The sequence below is a fragment of the Puma concolor genome, chromosome E2 (assembly GCF_028749965.1).
Source record: "Puma concolor isolate L17-30 chromosome E2, mPumCon1.1.hap2, whole genome shotgun sequence".
NCBI lineage: Eukaryota > Metazoa > Chordata > Mammalia > Carnivora > Felidae > Puma > Puma concolor.
In genome coordinates this window covers 19969532-19980964 of record NC_141681.1, presented here as the reverse complement: position 1 = coordinate 19980964, position 11433 = coordinate 19969532, and the positions used below count along the sequence as shown (strand labels likewise).

General features: G+C 48.2%; 1 protein-coding gene across 1 annotated transcript in view; it reads left to right on the top strand.

Moving 5' to 3' along the window:
- Positions 1 to 3975: 3975 nt before the first annotated feature.
- Positions 3976 to 11433, top strand: part of CES4A (carboxylesterase 4A) — a 14211-nt gene continuing 6753 nt past the window's right edge. The window contains exons 1-4 of the mRNA XM_025920746.2: positions 3976 to 4442; positions 8160 to 8361; positions 10879 to 11020; positions 11101 to 11234. Of these exons, the coding sequence (XP_025776531.2) occupies positions 4346 to 4442; positions 8160 to 8361; positions 10879 to 11020; positions 11101 to 11234 (575 nt within the window). The 5' untranslated portion in view covers positions 3976 to 4345. The remainder of the gene's footprint in view (positions 4443 to 8159; positions 8362 to 10878; positions 11021 to 11100; positions 11235 to 11433) is intronic.

Sequence of the window (11433 nt, the reverse complement as noted above, 5' to 3'; positions counted from 1 at the left end):
GCCTCCAGTTCATGGAGGTGCCCCAGGAGTTATCAAGTCCACAACTGAGCTCAGGCTGTGCTTTTCTGAGAAACACCTGTGAATACAGAAGTGGCCAAGTACACTGGCCAAACCCCTCTTGGGGGGTCCTATCTGTTATCCCTCATCCATGGCTTGGTGTTGCCTACCCCCACCCCTGGCACTGGCCTCTAGGGTTCCTCAGTGCTGGCCATCTATGAACCCTTGCTAGCCAGAAGGTCCTGAAGGTTCCTTAATGGTGCCATTCGGACAGACACAAACTCTCCCTAGGTCTGTAACTACTACCTTTGATGCTGTTTGGAATAGAGAAGGTTAACTCCCCTCATTTTGATATACCCTGGTGAGGGTCATTGCTGACCTGCTTGAGCATAGGATCTCAGCTCAGTGAGAGGATTCTTCCATCGTTGCAGGTACCTTTACTGCCCCCTGTGGGTGGGATGTCATGTCAGAACCATGGTGGGTCCAGAACCATGCCCTCTAACTTCGTCCCAGGCCCAACTGCTAGGCCAGCTCCAAGAGGCTCCTCTCTCCATGACCTGAGATCAGGCCTCTAAGAACACTCCACCCCTGGGGCGCCTGGGTGGTGCAGTCGGTTAAGCGTCCGACTTCAGCCAGGTCACGATCTCGCGGTCCGTGAGTTCGAGCCCCGCGTCAGGCTCTGGGCTGATGGCTCAGAGCCTGGAGCCTGTTTCCGATTCTGTGTCTCCCTCTCTCTCTGCCCCTCCCCCGTTCATGCTCTGTCTCTCTCTGTCCCAAAAATAAATAAACGTTGAAAAAAAAAATTAAAAAAAAAAAAAGAACACTCCACCCCTGAGGCACCTGGGTGGCTCAGTCAGTTAAATGTCCAAATTTGGGTCAGGTCATTCTCTCAAGGTTTGTGAGTTTGAGCCCTGCATTGGGCTCTCCGCTGTCAGCACAGAGCCCGCTTCGGATCCTCTCTGCCCCTCCCCAGCTTGCACACACACTCCCTCCCTCTCTCTAAAGTAAATAAACATTTTTAAAAATCTTTTTTTAAAAAAAAGAACACTCCACCCACTTGTCAGACATGTCTACTTATGGCTAAAGCCCAGTAGTGGACCAGATGACACTTGTCTTCTCCCACAAAAAGAGGAAGCTGGGTGACTCAGGACAGGAGCCACTCGGTGCTACACATCAGAATCACAGATCCTTAACCCTAAGATAAGGTTGCATCAAGGACATCTGGCTGACCCAGCTACCCATTCATCATCCCCCATGCCCCATGTGAACTCTGAATGGAGCACCTCTCTACTGAGGCACCTGGCCTGGCACAACTGCTCCCTATAGGGACAGGTGAAAGGTTGTTTCTTTTTTCAGGGAGAGATGGCAGGAGTGGAGCCAGCTGTTGGCAGGACCACACCTTAAAGCCCACATAGAACCAGCCAAGTTGCTGCACAGCTGGGTAGAAGAATCTATATGTGACTGGCACCCAGACCTAGCAGGTGGATTCACAGTCCTATCTGCCTTCTCTACCACCCCCTTCCCTTGTCCTCCCTCCCCCAGTTTGGCCCTTGCTTTGAGTGACACATGCTTAGTGCATTCAGGTAAACTAACCTTGTCAGGTCCTAGGCAGAAGAAACAAGTGGCTCTGCCGCCTCCCTCAAATAGGGCTCCATACTCCTAATGATGCGGCCATGCACAGCCCACAGGGGAGGCTGGCAGAGTGAGGAAATGAGGAGGTGAATGTGGTCCAGAAAGAGGGATGTACGTGGTCCAGACCAGATGGAGCCACTGGTAGTCACTACTTCCTTGGTTCTGCCTTCCCTGTCCTCCCATCTCTGCTCTCTTGAAACCCACACTGATGGTGAACTCTCCACTAATGTTGTTAAAGAAAATATAGAAAATACAGAAAAATTAAAGAAAAAAAGAGAAAAAAATCAAGATCATTAATGACTCTGCAACTCAGAGGCAACCACTGACACTATTTTGACATTAATCCTTCCTGTTTCTTTAGACAGCTTTGGAGTGCACTCTCCATGGCTAATCTGCTCGTATTCAATATACAATTCCAAATTCTGCCTTTTTCCAGTTATTAAACCACAGCAGCCTTTTCCCAAGTACTGATGACAAGAGCTGACATAATGGGTTTCCCCTGTTTTAAGTAATTTCCCTGTGTTAGCCCATTTAACTCTCACTGCAACTGTATGAGTTAAGTACTGTTATTATGTACTGTTATTATGCTGATTTTACAGGAGTAACTCAGGTTCAGAGAAGGTAAGTGACTTTCCCAAGGTCACACAGCTCATGATGGGTAGGGCTGGGATTCAAACCCAGCAGCCTGGCTCAGAACCACCACACTAAGCCATCTGCCTAAGCCATATTGAGTCTTACAGAACATGTCATTACTGACTGTGTAGCATATATTATATAATGTAGATGCAACGTCCCTTATTCACCTATCCCTTCTGGTCATGTTGGAGTAAGACTGTTGTCAACAAGGCTATAGGACGCTCATCACAAAAACAATTTTTTGTGTATTTTGGATGGTCTCCCAGAACAAATTTCTCGGTCAAAGGATGAGGCGGTTTTAAGTTTCTTGCTCCATGTTGTTCAATGATGTTAGGAAAGTCTGTGAGTAACATGCCTGCCACCAGAGCATGAAGGCACCTACTTTGTCAAAAGTAAAGTTGTAACAGGGAGGGAACTTTGATGTGTTAACCAAGACCCCAGGATGCAGTAGACATGGAAGTCCCCAAGCCACAGCAGCACATGAGAATTTTAGACCATAGAAAATGGTCTGAGAACCATTTCTGCAATTCCCAGGCCCCTTGGCCATTCAAGGCTTGAAAAAAGAAAGTTTGGGGGCACCTGGGTGGCTTAGTCAGTTAAGCATCTGACTCTTGAATTTGGCACAGGTCATGATCCCAGGGTCATGGGATCGAGCCCCATACCAGGCTCCATGTTGAGCATAGAGACTGCTTGGGATTCTCTCTCTCTCTCTCTCTCTCTCTCTCTCTCTCTCTCTCTCTCTCTCAAAAATAAATCTTTAAAAAAATGTTTGGAGGTGGGGGATTTAGGAGAGAGATTTTCTCTGGAGAGAGCTGTTACCTCCCTGTGAATCCTCATCCCACTTCCTTCCTCTCAAGCTGTGGGGCTCCTTTTCGGGAGACCATGGAGGAGGGCGAGAAGTGCTGCCCACCATGGGGAAGTTCAGCCAACTGGAGCTTGACTCCATCAGCTTGTGACCACAGTGGGTAGGGTAGTGGGGCTGCAATGGGAGGGGCCATGCCTCTCCTGGAGTGGGGCAAGGGGTGTCAGAGGGTTGCCCACAAAGACCCTGCAGGATTGGAGGTCACCTCTGGCCTGTCTCAGGCCTCTTTCTTAGAGGGGCATAGAGCCTGGGAAGAAATGCTGGGCAGAAAATGCCACACTCTGGAGACTGAGGAAGGATCACAGGGTAGGAACTGGGGGACAGGTATCCCAAGGAAGGGACATCTCTGATGAACCCACAAAATTGGCCATGAGAGAAGGAGTAAGCTTTAACCATCTGCCAGGCCTCCAGAGCAGGAGGCCATGGGTCAAGGAAGAATGGCACTGTTCCCCTACCTTTCCCTCTCTGCTCATTCCACCCTGCTGAGCAGAGGCATCACAGAAGCCCATCAGACCCCTGTTCTCAAAGGACTCCAGGCTTCGATGGGAGATTGGAAAGGGAACAGTCTTAACTGTGAATTAAGATGAAATTCCACCTTCCTCCTGTCCCCACCCCCTGTTCCAGGCCCAGGTGCTTCCAGATCTGGCTGCCCCAACAGGACCTTGAGCCTGTGAGGTCAGCGACCATGCAGGAACAACCCCCCAACCCCCCACCCCGCCACCAGGGACTTTTGATTCTTGGCACAGAGCCTGCCACTTCATGATGGTCCTGGCTGAGAGCCGGGATGTGTGAGGAAGGGTGAAGCATTGCCTATTAAAAGAGACTGGGCAAAACAAAGGGGAGCAGGGAGGCCTGAGACCCTTAAATCCACAGTGAATACACCTAGGGATTGAGGGGCCTTGTAACCAGGTCCTCTGCTGCAATCTTAGCACCTACTGTGCACTCAGAGCTTGACTCACACTGCAGCTGTAAGCCTATTGCACAGACGAACACATCAGGCAGAGATTGCAGACTGGTCAGTTTTTTGAAGAGCCAAGACTATCTATCATGTGCTGTCACTCCAAGGCAGACAATCAAGGCTGTGGGCTGGCCAGAGGGCTGGTCACAATTTCTTCTGCCCCTGCACCTGCTGATGGGATTTAGGGAAGATAAAAGTGGGACTTCCCAGTGCTCACTGGACACTGCAGACACAGCTACCAACTGGTACCCACAGTGTGGATGTCACCCCAGCCTGTGGCAGGAGCTGGCTGGCCAGACATGAGTTGGATTCTATACCTGAGCCTCACCCTTTGCCTGATGGTGCAGACAGCCCTGGGTAAGCCCCAACTCCATCCTGAGGGTGTCAGGCAAGAGGGACATGAGAGACACAGGGGCAGGCCCTCAGCTCGACCTCTCCTGGTGCAGTGGGGCAAGGGCATTTCAACAAGGTCTGGGCGGATGGGGGGGTTGTTTCGGGCACTGATCCTCCCATCAGCTAAGAGTCTAGACATTTATGTTTATATGTTAAAATATATTTTATAATTTACATAATATTATGTATTTATAATTTATTAATTTATATTTGTATTCCTTATAAAATTAATATTATATAAAATTACTACTATATTAGTATATACATTAGTGTGTATGTATATGTTACCACCAACCAGACTGAGATCTAGAACATTTCCAGCACCCCACATGCTCCTTCCCAATCAATACCCTCAAAGTAGCCACTATTCTGACCTCTATCACAAATTAGTTTTGCCTATATAAGTGCATTTAAATTTTTTTAAATGTTTTATTTATCTTTAAGACAGAGACAGAGTGCGAGCAGCGGAAGGGCAGAGAGAGAGGGAGACACAGAATCTGAAGCAGGCTCCAGATCCTGAACTGTCAGCACAGAGCCCAATCTGGGGCTTAAACTTATGAACCACAAGATCATGACCTGAGCCAAAGTCATACGCCTAACCGACTGAGCTACCCAGGCGCCCTGTTTAAGTGCATTTAAATTTTTTTATTTGCGAGAAACTTTGCTAAATCACTTTTAGCATTTTGGCACATTTTCTTTTAGTCTTTTTATTTCATGTTTGTACACAGCTACAGTATTAGCATGTATACAACTTTATACACTGCTTTTTTTCACTTAGAATCTTATCACAAGCAGCTTATAACTTTAGTTTATAGTTAAAATTTTTTTGCCTGGTCCTGTGACATAAATGATGCTTCTAGTACTCACTATGGTATATTTAACTATGGTTCATAAAGGTCTTTGTTTTAATGCCTTTCCGACTCTTTTCTGAAGGGAGGGACCGGAAAGTGAAATTACTGAGTCAAAATAAACTTTTAAAAACTTTTAAAAAGGTTGGGGGGTACCTGGGTGGCTCAGTTGGTTAAGCGGGTGATTCTTTTTTTTTTTTTTTAATTTTTTTTTTTAATGTTTATTTTTGAGACAGAGAGAGACAGAGCATGAATGGGGGAGGGGCAGAGAGAGAGGGAGACACAGAATCGGAAGCAGGCTCCAGGCTCTGAGCCATCAGCCCAGAGCCTGACGGGGGGCTCGAACTCACGAACCGTGAGATCGTGACCTGAGCTGAAGTCGGATGCTCAACCGACTGAGCCACCCAGGCGCCCCTAGCGGGTGATTCTTAATTTCGGTTGAGGTCAGGCTCTCACCATTCGTGAGCTGAAGCCCTACATCTGGCTCTGCACTGACAGCATGGAACCTGCTTGGGATTCTGTTTCTCCCTCTCTCTGCCCCTCCCCTGCCCTCTCTCGTGTGCTCTCTAAATAAATAAATAAATAAATAAATAAATAAATAAATAAGTAAAAACTTAAAAAAAAAGAAATCACTGAGTCAAAGCATGTGAACATGGATCTTACACATTATGCCAAATTATTTCTCCAAGGCATTGTATTAATTTATCCTGCACCAACCTGTACCAACAGTATATGTGAATATCCTTTCACATATACTGTTTCTTTGCCAGAATTGGGGGCCATCATTTTTAATTTCTTAGGTGGAAGTTGTCTCTCCTGGTTTTAATTAGCATTTTATGCTTATTAAGAAGGTGGAATGGGGAACCTGGGTGGCTCAGTCGGTTGGGCGTCCGACTTCAGCTCAGGTCATGATCTCACAGTTCGTGGGTTCGAGCCCTGCATAGGGCTCTGTGCTGACACCTCAGAGCCTGGAGCCTGCTTCAGATTCTGTGTCTCTCTCTTTGCCCATTCCCACTTGCACTCTGTCTCTCACCCTCTCAAAAATAAACATTAAAAAAAAAAAGAAGGTGGAATGTTTTCCTAAGTGCTCACATATTGTCTCCGGGTAGCAAGGCTGGAGTGGGGACCACTCCATGGCAGTTCTTGTTCAGGGGTGTAAAGCACTCTGCCACATGCTTAGGTGTCCCCAGAGACTGGGATGAGGACAACAGAACATCACCGCTTAGAGTAGAACTCTGAGAAGAACCTCACTCCGTGTGACCTTGAGCAAGTTCTATAACCCCTTTGAGCTTCATTTTCCACATTTGTATTGTGCAATAATAACATTTACTCTCTACATTTTTTAGGAGGATGAGGTGAGATAATCCATGTAAAGTGTTTGGCACAGTGCTAGGCTATAATAAAGGATCAATAAATTATAGTTGTGGGCTAGTCAGGCTTCAGGGCAAATCCAAGTAATATGACAGACCTCTGCCTCTTTGCTGTGTCCTCTGAGACCTCAGGCTGGTTGCTGCCCCTGTCTGGGCCCTTAGTCCTCCCCTAGCTATCCCCAGGGCCAATGAGGACTTGATGTGAGAGAACCATGTGAAAGGCTGTGTAAACTGCAAAGAACTGCACAGATAGAGGAGGTTTGAGATGGCCCTTTGCCTGCACTGGCCTGCCTACATTCTTGCAGGCCACCATTGTAGTCACTCCTTGTGCACAGATATTGCTTTTGTCAGACGTGCAGAGACTCGGGAACATGGACAGAGTGGTACTTTGGGTCACCTGCAGCTGGAGGTGCGAGGGTGTGCTCTACCACACCAATTCCAAATGCGGTGCCCAAAATCAAATGCATCAAAATCTCACGGAGGTATTTGTAAATCTACTTTCCCAGTGCAACCCTGAGATTCTCATTCAGAGGGCAGGCCTAGGAATCTGTATTTCAGCAATGATTTCCTCAGATGATTCTGATACACAGCCAAGTTCAATAATACTCGGACCAGATTTGCTTTCTGTCATTTGCAGAGTGAGCTCCAGGGGACCAGGGTACAGAACGATTCAGTTCTGATAAGAAAGGAGGAAGAGAAATGACAGGGGTGCTTCAGGAAAGGGCAATAGATGTGAGGCAGAGCAATGCTTGGCAATAGCAATAGGGCAAGATGAGAGCTGAGAAGAGGAAGAAATGCCCATAGGCAGCCATTAAATTCAAGTCGCTCTAGTTTGTATATAGTCCAAGAGCTGGCTAAGGTGTGGATATAGGTCTAATGTATCTGTGTGCCCGTGTGTAATATATGAATATATGCCACATATGGATACAATGTAACCTTTATATAACTGTACTTACATGCGCATATGTATGTATGCATATGTGTGTGCACTTAACTCTTGTATTTCTACATGCTTTGTTGTAAATAAGCTGTGTTCACATATACCTATGTATGTATAAATTTGTATGTACATGTGAGTATTACTGTGAGTATACATACGAATGAGAATGTCAATAATGTGTGTGATTTCTTCCCAGAAGTATGCCAGGTAAATGTCAGCAACAAGAAAGAGGTACTGGAATACCAATATGAGACAAGCAAAAATCAAAATAAATGACATGATTATTGACATTAAGTGATACATTAAATGACAGAAAAATAATTCATATAATAGACATGAACCTTTATGCACCTACCAACATAGCATTGAAACCTTAAATAATGAGAGAGAAAAATACTGAGAGAAACACAGAAAAGGTAGGCAAAATACACAATTGTGAAAAGCTTCAAGCTGCAACTGGTGCCATGGCAGACAGGCCAGAGTCCTTTCAGTGGCCAGAGTGACCCTTCTCCTCTCTTCCTAGGTGCTCAGCACACCAAGGAACCTCTAGTGATTACCAAATATGGGACCCTCCAAGGAAAACAGATGCACGTCGGGAAGACACCCATCAATGTCTTCCTAGGAGTGCCCTTCTCCAGACCGCCTGTGGGTGTCCTCAGGTTTGCTGCCCCAGAGCCTCCAGAGCCCTGGGAAGGAATCAAAAACGCCACCACCTATGCCCCTGCGTAAGAGCCAAATGACTGTTGGCTGGGAGGTGGGCAGACTCTAAGGAGGGGGGGTGGATCTATGCCGGCCTCTGGGCCAGAGTTTGAACAACTCACTAAAAAGAGTGCACTGTATGACTGTAAGTAGCCTGGGGTCCATTCCGGCCCTCAGTTTCCAAACCTATATAATGAAGTCGTTGGCCCAGATGATGTTTACAGGACTGTTAATGCTGTTTGTTCTTGCCTTTCTTATGGGAAAGCTCCAGACAAGGAGGAGGTGCTCACTGATGTGCCTCCAGGATCTTCTGGGAACCTAAGTTTTCCTAAAAGTATGTGAGGAGGAGTTCTCTCTGTCTCTGTCTGTGTCTCCGTCTCTCTGTCTCTGTCTCTCTCTCTCTCTCACACACACACACACACACACACACACACCATACCCAGTGAACCCTGAGCTCTTCCCTCTCACTTGGGGCTTGAGCCCCAGAACAAGCCCACATGACACCATCAGCCCTTCCCTGCAGAAGGAGCTCCAAGATAGGGAGTCACAGGCTCAGTTTCAGTTTTAATGTCCCAGAATTTTTTCTTTTTCAGACAGAGAGAGAGAGAGAGAGCGCACGCACGTACGAGTGCTTGAGCAAGGGAGGGGCAGAGGGAGAGAGAGAATCTTAAGCAGGCTCCACATGCAGCACAGAGCCCCATGCAGGGCTCAATCCCATGACCCTGAGATCATGACCTGAACCCAACCGAGTCACCCAAGCACCCCAAAGTCCCAGAATCTTAATGCAACCTCTAACAGGGCTCAAATCCTGAGTCACATGAGCATGTTGAGATAATGACTGCCCTTTGAAGCACTAGGCTTGGCAATTTACCCAGAACAAGTGTATTTATTATTTATTCAGATCATTGAGTAACCCACTGACCAGAATATTCTGTGGCAATCATTAACAATCAGTTGGATACAGCACTGGGTTTAGAAAAATGTCTACTGTGAGAACCTGGGTGTCAGTTGATATCTAAAAACTATAACCACCACCCAGGGTGTCTAACTCTTGAGAACAGGGCATCCACTGTTAGAACATGAATGGCTATTAGTAGAACACTGGGGTGTTAGTTGTTAGAACACTGACCACCAGTGAGAGAAACCAAGACATCTGAACCTTCTGTGATTGTTATGTGGAATCCCATGGATCAGGTGACAGAACAGGGGATGACCATTATTAGAGCCCCGAGGATCAGGGGTTTAGAGATTGGGGTGCCCATTGCATAGAAGTCCAGGTGTCAGTTGTTGGAACGTTGGCCATGAGCTGTCAGACAATAGCTGTTTGGAACACAGAGTGACAGGTAGAAGAATTTGTGGATGGCTTACAACAGACTGTGGGATGGTAGTTAAGGAGACAAGAAGACTAGTGGCCAGTTTGGATAATGACTAGCTTCAGGCCAGAGCAGCAAGGGAACAAGTGGAGAAAGGAGTAGAATAGACAGGCTTTCCTGCAGCCAGTCAGATGGGCCCAGCCCCAACTATTGGCAATAGCCACACTCCAGGCTGGGACAGCAGGGAGAAAGGATGAGGTGGCCCAACAGCCCAAGCTCCACAAGTACACCAAATGTTCACATGGTACAAGGCACTGGGCTGAGTGCCAGGACTCAGACAAATCCACATCCATCCCTGCCCCTAGAGAGTGCATGGTTGCTTGGGGAGAATAACAACCAAACCAATCGAAACAACTCTAACCCAGCACTATAATCAGCGTGGATAGAACTTTGGGAAGCACAGACAGGAAGTGCCCAGCAGAGGGGGCGCCACTTTAGCTGAGCCTTAAACATAAGCAGGAGTTTGCCAGGCAGAGAAAACATTAGGCAGAAGGGACATAAGCAAAAGGGCTTAGAGATGGGAGACAAGGAAGGGTCCGTGGGCATCTAGAGCAAAGAGTGCCAGGAAGACTAGATGGAGAGGGCCTGCGTCAGTATGGGTGAATCTGGACCTTATCCTGAGCGCAGGGGGGCCCAGGAAGGTTTTAAGGAGGGAAGTGAAATAGGTTTTTGTTTTCTGTCAATCCCTCCGGTCAGGGTGTGGAAGATGAGTTGGAAGCGATGTCAAAGAGGCTGGGGCAGTGTCCTGGCCAGTGTAGGTAATGGCCTTTACAAGGCAGCATCTCTGGGATGGAGAAGGCCTATTTAAGAGCTGTTTGGGAGACAGAAAAGAGCCTGAAGGACGGGAGCATGAAATCCCAGGACACCCAGGTTTCTGGCTTGACAGCACCAAAAGGGTCTCCAACAGAAGCATGGAACCTCTCCCCAGGCAGATTCCTGGGACCGGGGGCAAGACAGAGGGGTGGATCTTGCCCTGGGTCTGACCTGGCGCTGCACTCACCCTGGACCCTAATGCTAGTGGAGGCTATTCGGACACAGATACACACACGCACGCGCGCGCATCCTAAATTTTGCTTTTGGTTCTATTTCCTCAATTGCGGAACCTGGGTTTGCAACCATTCTCCCGTCTTTGGCCACCACGTTGGGCCCAAACTCACATCGTGACCGCAGGTGCCTTCAGGAGTCCTGGGGACAGATCACCTCCATGTACTTCAACACGCGGAAACAGTACAAGTGGCTGCGCTTCAGTGAGGACTGTCTGTACCTGAACGTGTACGCTCCAGTGCGCGCGCGTGGGGACGCTCCGTTGCCGGTGAGTATTCATCTTCTTCCACGCACCATCCCACTCAGGCACCCCACCGCCCAGCTCAGGCCTCCGCTTTCCATGTCCAGGTGATGGTCTGGTTCCCAGGAGGTGCCTTCCTCGTGGGCTCCGCTTCCACGTACGATGGCACGCAGCTGGCCTCTCACGAGAAAGTGGTGCTCGTGCTTCTGCAGCACAGGCTCGGCGTCCTGGGTTTCCTGAGGTGGGCGGGGCCGGGGGCCGGAGCGGGGAATCAGGGGCCCGGCTTCCCAGGGACTTGGGCGGAAGGATAAAGGAGGGGGTATGGGGGCGTGGTTACAAGAGGTGCGTGCAGGGGAGGGGCCTAATTTCTTCTGGAGAGGGCGGTCACTCCCAAGTGCCGCCAGAGGGGGATCTAACACTAGGGAAAGAGGTGTGGTCGC